The 21,873-nt window shown below is 31.5% G+C and overlaps 1 protein-coding gene across 2 annotated transcripts; it reads right to left on the bottom strand.

Moving 5' to 3' along the window:
- Window positions 1-90: 90 nt before the first annotated feature.
- LOC117328990 (alpha-N-acetylgalactosaminidase-like) lies at window positions 91-20,296 on the bottom strand. 2 transcript variants are annotated; one of them, XM_033886648.1, is made up of 8 exons: window positions 20,266-20,296; window positions 11,269-11,436; window positions 10,857-11,031; window positions 9,970-10,141; window positions 7,693-7,778; window positions 7,022-7,186; window positions 3,602-3,814; window positions 91-2,976 (listed from the first exon to the last, which is right to left on the bottom strand). In XM_033886648.1, the coding sequence occupies exons 2-8, from the start codon at window positions 11,421-11,423 to the stop codon at window positions 2,719-2,721; spliced, it is 1,224 nt and encodes a 407-aa protein (XP_033742539.1). In that variant the 5' UTR covers window positions 11,424-11,436; window positions 20,266-20,296; the 3' UTR covers window positions 91-2,718. The 2 variants fall into 2 exon arrangements, with proteins under 2 accessions (XP_033742539.1, XP_033742540.1); XM_033886649.1 differs by lacking the exon at window positions 20,266-20,296 and adding an exon at window positions 19,634-19,683.
- Between the last annotated feature and the right edge of the window lie 1,577 nt (window positions 20,297-21,873).

A 21,873-nucleotide genomic window follows, 5' to 3' on the forward strand; every position in this document is an offset into this window, starting at 1 on the left:
AAAATCTGTCATCTTTATTAACCTGTACAGCATTTTCTGACTTGTATACGGTAGTTGTCTTTAATAATTCAATATTTATAAACAAAAACATTTTAAAGTTCCTGAGAATTTTAATTAGTTTCACTGAAGGACAACATACCAAGGTCAACCCTTAAAACAGTGAAATCCTCACTGTGACATGATAACGTGGAATATGTAAATCTCAGCAAAAGTCTTGAGTGCCTCTATAAACAATAAAAATCACATGTATTATGTAAACTTAATTTACAAACCGATAGATTCATGGTTCACTGTGAAGACATTTATACAACATATATGGTATAAATAGATCTTTGAAAAAATAACAATGTGGTACAATGTACTAGAATTCATGATCTCAGATTTCAGGAATGATAATGGTGCCATCAACTGTGAAGGTACTGTTACAGCTATGGAATATTTGTTTAAGCCCTATTGTAAAGAACTATACTACAATAATTACATATTACAATACATTTTACATACACAAATCACATTTGGGGAAAAGTGCACTGCCAGTCTTTGCTTTGATTTCACTGTCGAGCGAAACAAATACCACCACAGGGGAAGTAACTCTATTCCAGAAAAAAATAGTCTGTTATCATTGAAACAAATTTAAAGGAAAAGGTAAGAATAAAATGGAACCCTTTATCTAAATATTTAATGTTTTTTTTTTTTTTTGATAATTGTCTTTTAATAACCAGAGACTGTACATTTTTGAAATACTTGTAACAAATTAAACTGAATAATGTAGTAAAATATGAACATTTATAAAAACAAAAGCACCTTGATATAAACATGATTATGCATTATACACACACACATATATATATATATTAATTATACATTAATTAAAAGTGTCATTATTTCCATTTAAGATAAAATTGTTCCTGACAATACAAATTATGTTTTATCTCCTAGAAAAACATCACAATAAACAGTCCAACACCGAAGGCTTTTAAAAAGCTACATTACAGTAGATAACCACCGGCATCTGTATCTGTTTAGTATTTCAACAAGGTGTAATCAGAAGATGTATTGACTGTGAAACGGACGTAGGTTATTGATTGGCTGCCAATTATAGTTAGTATTGTTTGCAGAGCTGTCGACCAATCATATTGCACTCAACTCTAAAATAGATAGCCTACTTCCACAGTCGATGCACTGTTGGCTATAACATTCTTTGATATTTTAAGATTATAAACCAAGGTATGTTACTAAAGTTGTGTCCTTTTGATATTCTAGTCTGACTGAACTTAAATTTAAGGTGCCCCCCTCCCTCCCACTTCCGACTTTTCAGTGTTACACTTTGTTGATATATTAATATCTTTTTCTTTAAATACTGACCAGAATCAGATGCCTGTGATGTAACAAACAGAGAAGAGAACTGGGAAGGAATGGTCATTCTTACATATTAAATATGCAGAATGTCATTTCCTCGTTTGGATTATAGAGATGTACAATACCACTTCTTCCATACTGGTAAAATAAATGCTGTGGTAATTTTGAGGATAATTTTGAGGAAAAAAGCTACTTCAATTCCTTTAAAGAATAAGCTCTCCTTTGTAATCTTTATACATGTATAATGTATCTACTATGGCTTAGAAATACCTTTGATTGAAAAATCTCATTGGAAAAACCCATGTTGAAAGCTAATAAAAAGAATACTCATCTATAAACAGAAAATCCTAAACAGAAAATCCTTCAACATAGAATACAAAATGTATAGTGTTCTATGAATAACATATTGAAATTAAACTATATGTAAGAAAAGAGCTGTAAATCATAATCTCATTATACACTTTAACACTAAAATCAGATCTACCCTACTGCTTTATAACTGTTCCAAATTACATATATCACTTTGTATAAAATTATATAAAGCAGCAAATTGTTTGTTAATCTTTTCTCAAAAGCATCAATTTCTCATGGCAAAATATTTCCATATCAGAACTGCAAAGCTGGCTTAGATGTTCATAGAGTTTACAACCACAGTGACTCATCAATATGTATAACAACGGAAGCTGTGATGATCAGATCATGCATCGATATCCGAATAAAAATGTCACATCATGACAACATATCAAAACTGCAAGAGATCATTGACAATTATAATAATAATGTTTGCAATTACTAAGTACCAACAGAAAACCGGATCACGTAAATCTGACTAGATTATTTATGGTAACTACACTACAAGCAGGCAGATCATCACATCATGACATGTAACTACATGTATATACGTTGCATTTTTTCCAGCAATAAGTGCATGCCAGGTAATTAGTCTATTGCAGTTACTGCTTACACATGTCCAAAGTCTACTTTGTGTTTGTGTTGAGCCCCCTGGGCTTTCAACAGAATAAATACGACAATGGTATATACTTGGATGCTAACACAGAGGCACAGCTTACAAACAACACTCAAAGTTTGTAACACAGATTTAGAACTGACTTCTGCCACTAAAGCAATCTACATTGTAAGCATTCAAAGGAACAGCTATATTAACTTCATCAAACCAGGTTATTGTCAGTGATGAATTACTACCACTGCCATTTTGATTTTTTACATAAACAAATTATCATTAGAATCATAGCTTAAAGGCATCCCTTCTAAAACTGATTGTCTTGGATACAGAAAGATCGTGTGTATACAATAAAATCAGTACATGGTATGATGAGCTGGTCAAAATGCACACTTTCATCATAGTGGAACAACGGTAGCAAGAAAAGTATCATGAGCATGTATCTTTAGTAGGATTGGTTCTTTAAGTTTGTAAGGACCAAGGAATCTCCCTTCAAATGTCTCTGTAAGGTTGTAACCACCTTCACTGGTCAGACCAAAATCTTCCAGTGTGATGTTGATCGGAGCAGGCATTCCGTAAGAAGATCCATTTAGGATAGCAATAGCATAGCTTCCTTTCTTCATGAGAGGTTTGACCCAGCCTGAAACCATTCCTTGCTGAAAACAAATAATGAAATTTGTGGAAAGTTATGATGATGAACTTTCAAAATATTTTCAAAGTTACATGTATTCCGTAAAACTTTTTTTTAAACATTGAAACAGCAGGTATATATACATGTATATCATACTAAACATTGAAACAGCAGGTATATATACATGTATATCATACTAAACATTGAAACAGCAGGTATATATACATGTATATCATACTAAACATTGAAACAGCTGGTATATATACATGTATATCATACTAAACATTGAAACAGCTGGTATATATACATGTATATCATACTAAACATTGAAACAGCAGGTATATAAACATGTATATCATACTAAACATTGAAACAGCTGGTATATATACATGTATATCATACTAAACATTGAAACAGCAGGTATATATACATGTATATCATACTAAACATTGAAACAGCTGGTATATATACATGTATTTCATACGAAAGTCTCATAAGTTTTATATGTAATTCATAAGTTCAAAAAATAAATGTCTGTTATTTTCTATTATCACTGTAAAGATAATGTAACATTAAATAGTAGATCAGATGAGGGTGAGTTTCCAGAATTTCTAACAGTGGTATAAAAGTTTTCTAGTAAAAATAATTACATCAGTCCACGGATGCTGCCACACAATCTGTGCCTGTACACCTAGCGGGTCCTGATTGATGGCAATGACACGCTTGTTAAGTAGGAGGTTCCGTGATGATGTTTTTATATCCCTCAGGTCCACAGACATGAACAACGGCGAAGCAAACATGGCCCACATACCGAACTGTGACCTTTCCTGGCCATCGCTTAGACTGTAGTCTCCAACAATCAACTATCAGTACAAAAGTAATACACTTAATATATATACACCAATAATACAATAGTATTACACTTAATACATATATACACCAATAATACATTAGTATTACACTTAATATATATACACCAATAATACAATAGTATTACACTTAATACATATATACACCAATAATACATTAGTATTACACTTAATATATATACACCAATAATACAATAGTATTACACTTAATACATATATACACCAATAATACATTAGTATTACACTAATACATATATACACCAATAATACATTAGTATTACACTAATACATATATACACCAATAATACATTAGTATTACATGTCATACATATATACACCAATAATACATTAGTATTACACTTAATACATATACACCAATAATACAATAGTATTACACGTCATACATATATACTGTACACCAATAATACATTAGTATTACACTTAATATATATATACACCAATAATACAATAATATTACACTTAATACATATATACACCAATAATACATTAGTATTACACTTAATACATATACACCAATAATACAATAGTATTACACGTCATATATATACACCAATAATACATTAGTATTACACTTAATACATATACACCAATAATACAATAATATTACACTTAATACATATATACACCAATAATACATTAGTATTACACTTAATACATATATACCAATAATACATTAGTATTACACTTAATACATATATACACCAATAATACATTAGTATTACACTTAATATATATACACCAATAATACAATAGTATTACACTTAATACATATATACACCAATAATACATTAGTATTACACTAATACATATATACCAATAATACATTAGTATTACACTTAATACATATACACCAATAATACAATAGTATTACACGTCATACATATACACCAATAATACATTAGTATTACACTTAATACATATACACCAATAATACATTAATATTACACTTAATACATATATACACCAATAATACATTAGTATTACACTTAATACATATATACACCAATAATACATTAGTATTACACTTAATACATATACACCAATAATACATTAGTATTACACTTAATACATATACATTTGTGATGTAATAATATTTCACCGAATTCATATATACACCAGTGATATGATATTACACTAAATACATATATAATGATATTACACTAAATACATATATAATGATATTACACTAAATACATATATAATGATATTACACTAAATACATATATAATGATATTACACTAAATACATATATAATGATATTAAACTATATTACACTAAATACATATATAATGATATTAAACTATATTACACTAAATACATATATAATGATATTAAACTATATTACACTAAATACATATATAATGATATTACACTAAATACATATATAATGATATTACACTAAATACATATACAAGAGATCCCAGAGGGATCTTGGCGCCCACCATTGAATGATCTTCATAGGTTCCATGTCAGATTGATCTTTTCTCTACTTTTCCCTTCATTTTAAATATTAATTACTAATCTGTGCAAATTGAGACATCCCTCCAGTACTTTTCAAACAAGGGAATCCTAGCTATATAAGAAATTTGAGATTTAACGATAATGGCTGTTTGTTTGCCAGGTTGTTTTCAGGACAGACTGGTCCAAAAATGCAATACAAGGGACCAAGGGGAACCTACTTATGAAATTTGAGAAAGATCCATTCAGTACTTTGAGAAATAGAGATAACAAACTTCAATTGTCAAAATCCAAGATGGCGGTCTGTCGGCCATATTGTTTTCCAATTGATCTCAAAATGCAATAAGCATAACGAGGCACCAAGGGGAACCTCAATTCGAAATTTGAGAAAGATCCCTTCAGTACTTTCTCAGAAATAGCGATAACAAACTTCAATTGTCAAAATCCAAGATGGCTGCCTGTCGGCCATGTTATTTTCAGATTGGTCTCAAAATGCAACATGCATAACTAGGCACCAAGGGAAACTTACATATGAAATTTGAGAAAGATCACTTCAGTACTTTCTCAGAAATAGTGATAACAAACTTCAATTGTCAAAATCCAAGATGGCTGCCTGTCGGCCATGTTGTTATCCGATTGGTCTCAAAATGCAATATGCATAACTAGGCACCAAGGGGAACCTTCATATGAAATTTGAGAAAGATCCCTTCAGTACTTTCTCAGAAATAGCGATAACAAACTTCAATTGTCAAAATCCAAGATGGCTGCCTGTCGGCCATGTTATTTTCAGATTGGTCTCAAAACGCAATATGCATAACTAGGCACCAAGGGGAACCTACATATGAAATTTGAGAAAGATCCCTTCAGTTCTTTCTGAGAAATAGCGATAACAAGAATTGTTTACGGACGGAGGGACGGAGGGACGGAGGGACGGAGGGACGGACGGACGACGGACCACGGACGCAGGGCGATTTGAATAGCCCACCATCTGATGATGGTGGGCTAATAATGATATTACACTTAATACATGTATAATGATATTACACTAAATACATATATAATGATATTACACTAAATACATATATAATGATATTACACTATATTACACTAAATACATATATAATGATATTACACTAAATACATATATAATGATATTACACTAAATACATATATAATGATATTACACTAAATACATATATAATGATATTACACTAAATACATATATAATGATATTACACTAAATACATTTATAATATTACACTAAATGCATATATAATATTACACTAAATACATATATAATATTACACTAAATACATATATAATATTACACTAAATGCATATATAATATTACACTAAATACATATATAATATTACACTAAATACATATATAATATTACACTAAATGCATATATAATATTACACTACATACATATATAATGATATTACACTAAATACATATATAATGATATTACACTAAATGCATATATAATGATATTACACTAAATACATATATAATGATATTACACTAAATACATATATAATGATATTACACTAAATACATATATAATGATATTACACTAAATGCATATATAATGATATTACACTAAATACATTTATAATGATATTACACTAAATACATATATAATGATATTACACTTAATACATATATAATGATATTACACTAGATACATATACATCAATGAAAGTATATTACATAGATACCTCATCAGGGTCATTCCAGTGTCCAGGGCCAGCAAACCCGGAGAAGTTGTAAAAGTTTAAACTGTAGAACTGTACCACTTTATAAACTCGATCCCAGCTGTCGGTAATATCAATGGCATTCCTCCAGGAGTTACACAATTGAGCCACTCCCGCATAATCAGAAAACTGGACAATAATGAAACACTGAGTTGTATGATAACAAACAAACATCAAAATATTCTGTCTTATAAATATAAACAGAAAGTATACATGTATTTCTTTCTCCACTTCTTAACTTATTTTGGATTTATACATCTCTTTCTGTGTATTCTTGTCCTTCCAATTTACAATGAACATACCCCGGATCCCAAATAATACTGATGATAGTATTATTATACAGCAATGTTAAATTGACCATTCCTACTTTTAATTAGGTAGATTGCATTTCCCATTTTCCAGTTCAACACTTATTTTTCCATTTGACATTTGTTTAATAGTTTAGTTTCAATAAAGTTTTATTGATGTAATTAGCAATCAATTCCATATTGACTGAGTGTACAGCTTATTGAATTAATTTTCATATAAATCAAAATGACGTTCTTGGTACACAATAGAATAGAATAAGAAAGAACTGTTAATTTAAGTAACCATTTAACTATTAAAAAGACATTTTAACATCAGTTGATACATACCAGATTTCCAATACAAGCCGGATAGCTACAAGAGAATGCGATATGTCTGCCAGTTTGGTTTAGGAAAAATCCCATCACTTCATATCCTGGAAAATCAACAGGTGCTGTATAAGTTTAATCATCTCATTATTATCAAGGTACACACCATTTATTCTCACCTGTCATTTGAGCTCCCTGGACACTTACTAAATAAAGAGCCTACCCAAACCACTTTTGGGGACAATAATTTGTTAGTTATGTAGATGTTCGGATAGGTGATTCCATAACTATGTGTAAACTTATGCAGGGAATATGAGGAATTTTGGTAATAATTGAAAGTACAAAAAACAGTTCAGACATAGTGATTTGTAGATTTACTACTACATTTTGTTTTTCAATATGTACCATTAATTGTGGTCAAATTGTATGGTGTTTACCTCGTCTTAATTGCATTCTTGTCTCAGAAGTAGGTACTAAACAGTGAATATTAGATTGGTATAATCTCTTATCTAAAATAAGTATAATCTCTGATCTAAAATAAGTATAAAATCTGATCTAAAATAAGTATAAAATCTGATCTAAAATAAGTATAATCTCTGAACTAAAATAAGTATAACCTCTGATCTAAAATAAGTATAAAATCTGATCTAAAATAAGTATAAGATCTGATCTAAATTAAGTATAACCTCTGATCTAAAATAAGTATAACCTCTGATCTAAAATAAGTATAACCTCTGATCTAAAATAAGTATAAGATCTGATCTAAAATAAGTATAACCTCTGATCTAAAGTAAGTATAACCTCTGATCTAAAGTAAGTATATCCTCAGATCTAAAATAAGTATAATCTCTGATCTAAAATAAGTATAACCTCTTATCTAAAATAAGTATAACCTCTGATCTAAAATACGTATAAGATCTGATCTAAAATAAGTATAAGATCTGATCTAAAATAAGTATAAGATCTGATCTAAAATAAGTATAACCTCTGATCTAAAATAAGTATAAGATCTGATCTAAAATAAGTATAAGATCTGATCTAAAATAAGTATAACCTCTGATCTAAAATAAGTATAACCTCTGATCTAAAATAAGTATAACCTCTGATCTAAAATAAATATAAGATCTTATCTAAAATAAGTATAACATCTGATCTAAAATAAGTATAACATCTGATCTAAAATAACTATAAGATCTGATCTAAAATAAGTATAAGATCTGATCTAAAATAAGTATAATCTCTGATCTAAAATAAGTATAATCTCTGATCTAAAATAAGTATAATCTCTGATCTAAAATAAGTATAAGATCTGATCTAAAATAAGTATAACCTCTGATCTAAAATAAATATAAGATCTTATCTAAAATAAGTATAATCTCTGATCTAAAATAAGTATAACCTCTGATCTAAAATAAGTATAACATCTGATCTAAAATAAGTATAACATCTGATCTAAAATAAGTATAACCTCTGATCTAAAATAAGTATAATCTCTGATCTAAAATAAGTATAACATCTTATCTAATATCTATTGTATCATGGGCTATTGCATTTCAATATTTAGACTGACATTTTTTTAAACCTATTTTTTTTAGTTTTCTCTGTAATCTCCTTGGCATCAAAAACTTCAGGCTCTTAGCATTACCTACAGTCCTTATAGGATGACACAGCTTAATTCATCTAAGCTTGTCAGGGTCTTGTTTGTTTTAAGGTACTAATATCTTGTGTGTCTAAGCACAATCCTAACATAGACTCTTGTTTGTTTTAAGGTACCAATATCTTGTGTGTCTAAGCACAATCCTAACATAGACTCTTGTTTGTTTTAAGGTACCAATATCTTGTGTGTCTAAGCACAATCCTAACATAGACTCTTGTTTGTTTTAAGGTACTAATATCTTGTGTGTCTAAGCATAATCCTAACATAGACTCTTGTTTGTTTTAAGGTACTAATATCTTGTGTGTCTAAGCACAATCCTAACATAGACTCTTGTTTGTTTTAAGGTACTGATATCTTGTGTGTCTAAGCATAATCCTAACATAGACTCTTGTTTGTTTTAAGGTACTAATATCTTGTGTGTCTAAGCATAATCCTAACATAGACTCTTGTTTGTTTTAAGGTACTAATATCTTGTGTGTCTAAGCACAATCCTAACATAGACTCTTGTTTGTTTTAAGGTACTGATATCTTGTGTGTCTAAGCACAATCCTAACATAGACTCTTGTTTGTTTTAAGGTACTAATATCTTGTGTGTCTAAGCACAATCCTAACAAAAACTTTGACTAGTAAGCAGTACCTACCTGTCACCATATCAGATCCACCACCACAACAGTCCATCTTAAGCATGTCGATTCCCCACTCATTGAGACTGAGAACATCCCTCTGGATGTAGAACTTACTACCTGGATACCCCTTACAAGTTTTCAAACCCATGTCCAAATAGATCCCCAGCTTCAAACCTTTAGAATGGACCTATTGAGACAAATGGGGTTTAATTTAGTGAAGACATCACATTAAGATTCCAAAGAACATCAAACACATTGTAAGAATAAAATTGAATATAAACTCTACAGCTGTACCAGTATTTGTTGTCGATTATACAATAACATTGCTGTTTGCTGGGTTTTGATTGGTTGAAATTAAATACTGTGATTTAGCTCTTTTTTCGGTACATGCACTATACATGAACTCTACCAAATAATGACCAAAGAGTAATTTGGGGAATTCTCTAATGGTTGATAAAATATATTTAATTCTGTAATTACTGTTAGTTATTATCATAATGTACATTTTACAATGGTCACTAAAGTATAACAATACAATCACCTATAATTTTGCTACAGGTAGCTGGTGTAAAAACACAGATATGTGAACCATATGTAACATTATAGTTTATGTTTATTTCCCTTACTATTTCTTGACAACTTTTCTTACAGACAATAGGTTTAGATATGAAACATTAAATAAAATGTTAGGAAAAGAGAGTATGTTTGAAAAATAGCTTTTCATTTCATCTGATCATATATAGCTGAGCTCAAAGTTTTTTGTTTTTGCCAGGTTTCCATATAACTCCATCTTGTTGTGAAGTCGATTATATATTACATTGTAGTAATATGTTCAGTTCAACAGTTAATGATAAAGAATGAATTAACAAACACACATTGATTTGAATGAGCATGTAACATACATAATCAGCCAGGTATTTAATTCCATGTGGGAACCGATCCTTATCAGGTTGTAAGATTCCCTGAGAGTCACGCTCCATACTCATCCAACAGTCATCAAGTGAGATATAGGTATAGCCAGCCTCTTTATAGCCATCCTTTTCCATTCTGTTTGCCATATCCATAATCAATTTTTCACTGAAATGTTAACCATTTGATATCAAATTATAAGTAGAGCTATTATACCTGTATTCATATCTCAGCTAATTCAAAACACTAAAACTGATTCCATAAAAAATAAGTAGAAAATAAAACGTTAATTACTTCTGCACATACAGTTTATTGAAAGGTATCTTCATTTAGGTTTTTTTCCCATTTTACTTGCTCTACATCAGTTCCAGGTTATCAAAAAATGATTATCCCTGGTGAATTTACCTGATGCAGTTCTCTGGGTCATTCTTACAGTCCAAATTACATCTAAATCTTTCCCACTGCATCCAGCCCATGGGAGGAGTCAATGCCAAACCATTGTCTAAGCAACTGACAACAGGAATCAGGAACATCAGAAAAAACAGAGTTTGGAAATCCATGATAACCTCAAACCTAAAATCAGAAACAATCAATTTGAATCATTCCAATGTGTTTTAATTTGTTCTATACATGTACTATTAAAATTTGAAATTTGAATTTTCAATATATGTAATTATATACCAATAATATATAAATTCATTAATATTTTTTGTTGTATTAATTTTCCTAAAATATTTCATTTTTTAATGAAATATCCATCTTTAGATGATGATGATGTAATTATATGTAGCTTACAGTAATATAAGCTAGCTTCAAGAGTACATGTACTCATTGTATATAATTAGCCAAGGATAAAGGATACATTTATTTTGGCCTGCATAGACCCAAAGGAAACTCGGGCTACATGTACATTTAATTTGATTTTGTTTATTTATCACATCATCCACAGTCCCAAATTGTAATAACTTAATTAACTTGTTTATTGTATAGTTGGCCGCCACGCCACATTCGTCAAACTTCTATTTCTAAATGATAATGACCAACTTCAACAAGTTGAAGATAATGTCACGAGAGAAAGAATCAAAGTACTGAAAGTACTGTAGGAGGCGTTAGTCAGATGTAAAAGGAGATATTTGAAATAAAGCAAGAATACAAATTAAACTGATATCAACATGACTAAACATTTCCACTTAAGTGTGTCAAACCAACCGGACATAATGGTTTTCACAGTCCTGATGAATGTAATGGTTTAGACTGTTCCGATATACATAATGGTTTTAACCATCTTAAAGTTTCAAACCTACTTCTAAAAGTAGTTAAACATTTCTTATTTCAATCAAACCTTTACTTAAGAAGTCAAACATTTTAAATTTTTTCAAATCAACTTCTACTTAGGTACATGTCATTAACATTCATACTTTAAACCATCTTTTATATTTAAGTAGTTCAAAATTTGCATTTATGTGTTTAAAACAAACTTATATTTTATAGGCCTGGGTATTAGAAATGTCGAAACAATATGATATGCATTTCGATAAGTTATAACAATACACGATATGTATTGAAAATACAGGGAGTGTCTGCTACTTTTTTTGTTGAAAGTGTGCAATGTCTTTCAATATCTTGTAAACAAAATTGTTTATTCCTTTCTATTTTGATCTTAGAATAATATCAAAATTAGATTGACGGCTTTTAAAAGTTATTACACTTTTTTTTCAACAAAGACCTCATTTGTTAAGGACAATTATTTTAAAATTAGATATCAATTCCATCTATTTTAATAGATCCAATGTCAATATTAACAATAAACTGTGATTTGTGATTTGTTGCTTTTTAATTTACCACCAAGATGTAGATAATAGCCTAGTAGCTATAGGTACTGTATATAAATATACAGCGTTTTACATGCAAAATATTGAAGAAAACTTTCATATTTGATATCAATTCAATATGATTGTATAAGTCCCTTGGGGTGGGGAAAGAACCCTGGGCCTATTTTTACATCAGGATTGTGTTCATCTCTTGGTCAATTTGGCTTAATTGACATAAATAACTTCTTCTCTGAAACTAAGCAATCGATATAGCTCATACTTGACTGGTAGCATCATTTTGGGTAGGGATTCAAAATTGTAAAAATGGTGGGGTTGACCCCTGGGGGGCAGGGTCAAAAGGGGTCAATTGGTTTCTCTGAAACTAAGTTATGGATATAACTCACATTGGTGTGGTAGCAATCCCTATGGGGTTGTACCCAAAGTCAATTTCATTTCATGGATTAATTGCACAATTTGGTATAAAACCTACATTTGCATCGTAGCATGGTTATGGGGTGGGTATTCAAAATTGTACGAATGTTGGGGTTAACCTCCCGGGGGCTGAAGGATGGGACCAAAATAGGTCAATTTCGCTAAATTGACATTTTTAGAATAACAATAAACCAATGTACATGTACCCATATAAAATGCTTATGATATATTGACATAGAAATACCAGCGACAAATTAACTTAAGCATCATTCTTGTTTCATATCTCATAAAACCAGGTAAGTGATACAGGCCCTCTGGGCCTCTTGTTTTATCTGTGAAACCATTCAGATCCCAACTCAATAATCTTGCTGGACACCCCTTTTGAGCCAACAATTGAATTGCAATTTATGGATAATTTTTAATTTTGGCAAGAAAACATTCTTTAAAGGAAATGTCTGCATCATTTTTAATAATTTGGCCTTGAAACTTCGCACACACCTTCATAAGAGCCGGTTCTTTAAAATGTGAATGAAGGTCATGGTCAGAGAGATAAACTCAATATTTGTAGCCAGTCACACATGTTACATGTATCTGTTTGCCAAATATCCAGCCTTCATGTGTATGTGCAGTTTTGGGTCATTTTTTCATTTTGGTAGGAATTTCTTTTTAAAAGTGCCATATCTGCGTCATTTTGATTATTTGACATTGATACATTGCACACACCTTTAAAAGGGCCGATTCTTTAAAATGTGACCCAAATTAATAATTTTGAAAGAACTTTGATTTTTTTTCATCATTTGACCCCTGTGACCTTGAATGAAGGTCAAGGTCAAATATAAGTATAACATTTGTAGCCAGCCATACGTTATCGATGCGCCAAACATCAAGCCTTCATGTGTATATAGATAAAAGAGCAGAAACCTTTATTCTGCAATTTTGGATTATTTTTTAATTTTGGCTGGAGAAAATAGCTTTATGATTCCTTTCCAAGTGCCATATCTTTCTGCCTTATTTTTATCTGATGACAATAAAATATGCACATTCTGTTTCAGTGGACTATGTTCTTTCATATGAAATGAAAAAAATAATCAATTTGAGATTTTTATTTTTGACATTCGAACCCATAACAAGTCGTTGGCCTTGACATTCTCTGACAATATGTCATTGAGAAAAGTTTGCCCTAACCACGTGCTAACCAATTTCCAATGAAAATGAAACAAATTATGCTAAAATATGTGTGATGAGTTTCCTATATAAACTATAGTAAAATGTATCCTCTCCCCAGGGAGAATGCGACACATAGGGGGCCATGAAATTAACAATTTTGATAAAACAGCTTAAGAACCTTTTGTACACCATTCTGCGATATCTTGGTCTTAAGAAGAAGACCGACGCATGACGACAGATCAAATTATAATGGTGTATATTATGAGCTGAATGTCAAAGGATTGTAAACTCTGTACAAATTGTATTATATTATCAGGCAGTCAGCCTAAATGTATGTTTCATATCTACCATATTAGAAGTTTGAGGTTTTGTACGATATATATATATACTTAATTTTTACACATACATTAAATGAGTTAGCTACTTTCATAAATTAAGATGTTTTTTCTAGAGTTTACTAGGCCGGATGAAATATGATCATGAGCAATCAGTATGGTCAATATGAGATTTGATAAAATGCCTCTCGTAGGTCAACCACTCATGATCACTCAACTTCTTTTTGTAGGAGTCAATATTATATGTACGAGAATTAAACTCTCGCGATGTCTGTTGCACATAAGTACAAAGAAATACATTATCACTTAAGCCGAAAAAATTCACACTTAAGTAGCAATAACACATAATAGTCGAAAACCCAATATATGTTATCAGTGATAAGAAACAGTACTTATAAGCATTTTTGGCAATTTATCCTGAAACAGCTATAGCCTTCCATATTTGACATCCCACAGATTGTTGCTTGTATATATATATAGTTTTAAAGGTCAACATTGGAAAAAACCTAAATGGTTATACATGAATTCATAATAAATAGAATTATTGACAAACAAGTTTCATTTATTTTCACACTTTCTGGAGACCAATAAGGAGATTGATGATTATTTTAAGGGATATGTTCGCAACATGAAAATCAAACATTTTTAATTAAATTTCAATAGCAAATATAGATTTATTTTGAAAGTTATGAGGAATATTGATATTTGAGAAAGTCTTATATTATATGGATTTGATATCGATTGCCAATAGATATACATGTATTTATCATTTTACATGAAAACAACAAAAAGTTATATTACATGAAAACAACAAAAAGTTGTACTAATAGGTTAAAATGCAATTGGTATACATTTTGTTAATCTACAATTACTTTGTATTGTTTAAATATTCTATGTAATACAAACATTTCACAGCTTGGTGCATACAAATGTATATATATATTACATGAAAACATTTGAAAAGGTTGAATCGTGAGCTGAATAATATATAAATAAGACAAGCTGGTTCAATAATAATTTAGCATTTTCATATATATTACGAGCGCGAGTAGCTACTGCAGTAAACCTTATCACAGAAATCCAGATTCTGTATATTGTCTCTGTCGGGGAAAGTACAGCACAAATGACCACCAAGACAGATATGTGCCAGTTTTCTTAGTTTTAAAAAATAAACGATCGAATTCCATCACGCCATCACGTAGGTCTACCAATTCATGGATTTGAAACACAGGGACTTCGATCAGTTATCGCAGTAATCCGAAGGGTTCTGGGGTTGATATCGCCTAAAAGCTGATTAAAGTTTGCATATAGTATATAGCAAGATCGTCAGAAAATTCGGACTATAATCGCAGTAGATATTGTGATTTTGTGGTCTGGCCAGGCTTGAACAACTTATCGTAAACAGTTTCGTCCTAAATAAACAAACACTTATTTCAGTGAGTCAACAAACAGATTTAAACTTTGTAAGCAACTTGCCTTTAATTCATGTTGATAGATATTACTTTCTAGCGACAAACATCATTTTGATGCTTCGTGTGAAGCCCGTGTCCACGTGCTTCCATTTTGACAGAGTGCTCACGTAAACAGACGGAACACGTGATCGCTAAATCTCATAAAATCTCGTGAACAAACTACCAAGTTGTAAACAAAAGAAATGTTGTTAGCCAAAACCTGGAGGGTATTATGAAAATCAGGAATTTGTTTGCGCTTGGTTGTTATGCCATCCTTATTTCTAGTAGTTAAACAAGTGTCCTCTGTAAGGTAACGTCAGAATCTCGCAGTTATCTCCCTTCAAACAGTATTTTCAATATAGATTTGCAAAAATCGATGCAGGTGTAGATATTTACAAGACATTATTCTTATTGTTTATTCAAAATAATTCCTGAAATGTTCAAAACATTATCAGCATAGTTAATACATTTCTGTGCACATCTACTTTGAATGACGGACTACAATGACCTGCCTCATACTTGGAACTAATTATAAGCGAATCATTACCCCTAGTTACAGAAATTACCACCAGAGGTCTCAAATTCCGGGCTTCCGCCGAAGAGAAATTTATACTGAATATACCTTTTTTCATGTAATAGCACTTTATTTGTAGTCTTGATAGTTTTCATAAATGTATATATAGTTCAACTACATCATATATGTACCGAAAGAAACTACAAAATGAACTGTGAAAGGAAATATAACGAAAATGAAAGTGAGAGATTGTGACGTCACAACTCGTAGGTGATTGTAATATGGCAGGCGTAAACGCCTCCATAAAAAGAGATGCAGTTGTTTTCTAGAAAGCCAAAAAATATGTGTATATAGGTATTAATTAATTTTGGTGGATATATACTGACCGGAGGGAGGTCTTAAAAGATTCAGCTGTTACACAGGAGGATATGATAACTGGTGGGATCTTGTTCCACTCAGATATTGTACTATACGTGGAAAAATGATTGTTTTCATACCATGGTTTTTCAGGGGTCTCACTAGTTACCGACAAGAGCCGACAAGAAACTAGATTTACCGACAAGAGCCGACAAGAAGTTAGAATTACCGACAAGAAGCCGACAAGAAAGAAAATGAGAGATAAAATAGTTTTTATTTACTAATACAATGTAAGATTTGTTGATTTTTTTATTTAGGAATATTTTGTGGTCTGAAATAATGGTTGTGACAGGTAATATTGAGCCGACAAGAAGAATAGATCTACCGACAAGAGGCTTGAATTAACGACAAGAAGCTGATAAGATAGAAAATGAAATACAAAATAGTTGCTTTTTTAATTTATTTATTAATACAATGTTTGATATGCTTTTTTTTTTCTCTCTCTCTCTTTCTTTTCTATTTTTGATTGTTTTGTGGTGTCTGATACAATGGTGGTGACAGGGAAAATTGAGCCGACAAGAAAAATAGATCTACCGACAAGAGGATGGAATTACCGACAAGAAAGAAAATAAAAGATATAAAACGCATTTTATTTACCAAGTCTATGTTTGATTTGGTTATTTATTAGTTATTTATTATCTATTTGGATTGTTTTGTGGTCTAATGTAATCTAATGTTGGCGACAGGTAATTGAGCCGAAAAGAAAAACTGATTTACCGACAAGAGGTTGGAATTACCGACAAGAAGCCGATAGGAAAGAAAATGAAATACAAAATAGTTGCTTTTTAATTTATTTATTATCACAATGTTTTATTTGTTTATATTTTTATTTTGGATTGTTTTGTTGTCTAATGCAATGTTGGCAACAGGTAATATTGAGCCAACAAGAAAAATAGATCTACCGACAAGAGGCTGGAATTACCGACAAGATGACGATAAGAGACAAAGTATGTATATATTATTCTTTATTTCTTAGTTGTTTTTGTTTTCATGTATTTGTTTTGCATTCGAAGTTAAACATATTCTGTTGGTGAATGTTTTTGGTCTCAACAGTTAAATATTCCACCACTGACGGTCCCACCAGACTCACTGAAGTTTTATTTTTTTAAGCGATAGAGTTTTTGCATTTATTGTGCGTTTTCTTTGCCCAGGTTTACGTGCCAAAGATTGAGTTTGTGGGATTGTGAGACTAGCATCCGTTGACTTAGGAATCTTTGCAGTGTGATTTAGAACATTGGAGGCTGCTTACTGGTGGACTTAACTCGAAGTCCCCATGGCCGTATAATGCACCATGTATTAAACTTTCTTGTACATACAGACGAAAAACATGTATATAAACATTTTGTCATGTCTAATATTTTGTCGCGGTTCTTCAAAGATATTCAGTTCGGGTGCTGGTATTATGTGTTTTCACTGCATAGGAAGCCAGCCAGTTAAGTGTATGTTGTCATTGTGTAAGATTTCGCTGGTCATTATTACTCTTGGCAGAAATTTGTGTATACAAGTTACCCGTGGACGCGTGTGTCCCCTAAGGTCAATCGGCACGTGGCTCATAGGTGAAGGTATGATAGTATAATTTCTAAATATGGGCCCGCCCACATCGCCAATTACTATTTTTCATTATCTGGTAGTTGGTGTCAGAATTAATTCATTGCAACAATTTCTAATAATCAATCTACACGAACTTATATAAAATAAAAATAAATTGTGATTTACCTTTTTAAAATTAGTACGAAATTTGGAATATATCATGGGTAGTTTTCTAATCAATACAAAATTAACATTGAAGTTATTCCATTATCATATCACTTAATAAATTTTCTTTTAAATATATACATATTATTAAATTGTTAATTGTTCAATATATTCCAGTACATATAATTAAATTACCATCGGTGATTCAAGCCTCTTGTCGGTAGATCTATTCTTCTTGTCGGCTCAATATTACCTGTCACAACCATTATTTCAGACCACAAAATATTCCTAAATAAAAAAAATCAACAAATCATAGATTGTTTTAATAAATAAAAACTATGTTATCTCTCATTTTCTTTCTTGTCGGCTTCTTGTCGGTAATTCTAACTTCTTGTCGGCTCTTGTCGGTAAATCTAGTTTCTTGTCGGCTCTTGTCGGCTCTTGTCGGTAACTAGTGAGACCGTTTTTCAGTGTCTTGTGTGGTAGTTGAAATAAAAAAATATATACATTGTAGGCCTATATATATAAATTACCGTAGGTCTAGTTTCAGTATGACAGTGTATGATACGTAGACCACAGGACCATGTCTAGTCTTAGAGCAAGGGTACATAATTTCGCACAGTACGTAAATTCGCACACCTGACGATTTTTTGCGTTTTTCCTCTAAGTGGTCGAGGACTGTGTTTTTTTGTTTATATGTTGACTAATGTCAACTTTTTCCCATTTTAAGTACATCTTTCCAGATTAAGTTCGTTTTGAAAACAAATTTTAACTGATACAACTCTCTTCCGATAAAATTGTTACCGGATGATTAAATATTTTATTTAAAATAATCCCAGTTGTTGATTGGCATGTGAATTTGCAAATATTTAAGGAAAATATCATTTGATCAGATTATAAACAAAACTGAATACAAATCCACCAAGTATAACCAATAACAGCGCTGACCTGCTGACACCCCGTCATTTTCGCCGCCTTGTTTACATTACCTCTGTAGGGAGCGGTCATTATTTAAAGCAAATATGGCAGCAAATTGACACTTTCCAATTTTACATTATTTTGTTTTTGAAGATTTTTTAATCATGGCATTGGGCTTAATCTTAGTTTAGGAGGTTGTTTGTCTACAAAATGGTTGAAAACTATTTTTACTAACAAAATTTAAGAAGTTAGATGGGTGTGCGAAATTACGTTCCCGATCGACTTCAAACCCAGCAATAAACACAAGTTAACAACAGCTCCCATGCGCAGTGTTACGTGTGCGCATATCAGGTTGCACACTTGTATGTTACGAAGCATTTGTACATCTAACAATGTGAGGTATTCTTTTTTGATTTGAAATTGATTTGATGGAAATGTATTTAAAAACATACCGAAAGTGTGCGAAATTGCGTACCCCCACTCTACATTAAAAATAGCCAGAAATACCTGACGTGCCCCTGTGTATGACCGTTACAGTGGTCTCGGACAAAATAACTGAAAAGAGTATGCACGTTAGCACAAATGTAACGTGTTCAGAATCTATAGAACTTGTGATACTCGGAAGATTACGATGTCTGATGAATCAACAAAATCATACAAACCAAGTTCGGGAAATTTGTGTCGACTGCAGCGGATGGCTAAAAATCCAATACACCTAATGGACATCGGTTTAAACAACAACTCATAATTTTCATGTATCACTTATCGGATAGATAGGCCTGATATAGTGTATTATTAGACTTGCGCAAGTCATATACCTGTATGAGATGGCCATTAGGTGGATGTAACCAAATACAAAGATTATATAGGAGATGTCCATTAGGTGGATGTAACCAAATACAAAGATTATATAGGAGATGTTCATTAGGTGGATGTCAACAAATACAAAGAGTATATAGGAGATGGCCATTAGGTGGATGTAACCAAATACAAAGAATATATTGGAGATGGCCATTGGGTGGATGTCATCAAATACAAAGAGTATATAGGAGATGGCCATTAGGAGGATGTAACCAAATACAAAGAATATATAGGAGATGGCCATTAGGTGGATGTCACCAAATACAAAGATTATATAGGAGATGTCCATTAGGTGGATGTAACCAAATACAAAGAATATATAGGAGATGTCCATTAGGTGGATGTAACCAAATACAAAGAATATATAGGAGATGGCCATTAGGAGGATGTAACCAAATACAAAGATTATATAGGAGATGTCCATTAGGTGGATGTCATCAAATACAAAGATTATATAGGAGATGTCCATTAGGTGGATGTAACCAAATACAAAGAATATATAGGAGATGTCCATTAGGTGGATGTCACCAAATACAAAGAGTATATAGGAGATGGCCATTAGGTGGATGTAACCAAATACAAAGAATATATAGGGGATGTCCATTAGGTGGATGTCACCAAATACAAAGAGTATATAGGAGATGTCCATTAGGTGGATGTCACCAAATACAAAGAATATATAGGGGATGTCCATTAGGTGGATGTCACCAAATACAAAGATTATATAGGAGATGTCCATTAGGTGGATGTAACCAAATACAAAGAATATATAGGAGATGTCCATTAGGTGGATGTCACCAAATACAAAGAGTATATAGGAGATGGCCATTAGGTGGATGTAACCAAATACAAAGAATATATAGGAGATGGCCATTAGGTGGATATCACCAAATACAAAGATTATATAGGAGATGTCCATTAGGTGGATGTCACCAAATACAAAGATTATATAGGAGATGTCCATTAGGTGGATGTAACCAAATACAAAGATTATATAGGAGATGTTCATTAGGTGGATGTCAACAAATACAAAGAGTATATAGGAGATGGCCATTAGGTGGATGTAACCAAATACAAAGAATATATTGGAGATGGCCATTAGGTGGATGTCACCAAATACAAAGAGTATATAGGAGATGGCCATTAGGAGGATGTAACCAAATACAAAGAATATATAGGAGATGGCCATTAGGTGGATGTCACCAAATACAAAGATTATATAGGAGATGTCCATTAGGTGGATGTAACCAAATACAAAGAATATATAGGAGATGTCCATTAGGTGGATGTAACCAAATACAAAGAATATATAGGAGATGGCCATTAGGAGGATGTAACCAAATACAAAGATTATATAGGAGATGTCCATTAGGTGGATGTAACCAAATACAAAGATTATATAGGAGATG

This window comes from Pecten maximus, chromosome 6 (genome assembly GCF_902652985.1).
Source record: "Pecten maximus chromosome 6, xPecMax1.1, whole genome shotgun sequence".
Lineage (NCBI taxonomy): Eukaryota > Metazoa > Mollusca > Bivalvia > Pectinida > Pectinidae > Pecten > Pecten maximus.

Excerpts from the sequence above, each read along its gene's own strand:
- LOC117328990 (XM_033886648.1), bottom strand. The coding sequence starts at position 11,423 with ATGGATTTCCAAACTCTGTTTTTTCTGATGTTCCTGATTCCTGTTGTC. Across the intron at positions 3,815-7,021 it reads ACTGGAATGACCCTGATGAG|TTGATTGTTGGAGACTACAG; the intron begins GTATCTATGTAA and ends TTGTACTGATAG. Across the intron at positions 2,977-3,601 it reads GGCAGCATCCGTGGACTGAT|CAAGGAATGGTTTCAGGCTG; the intron begins GTAATTATTTTT and ends ATTTGTTTTCAG.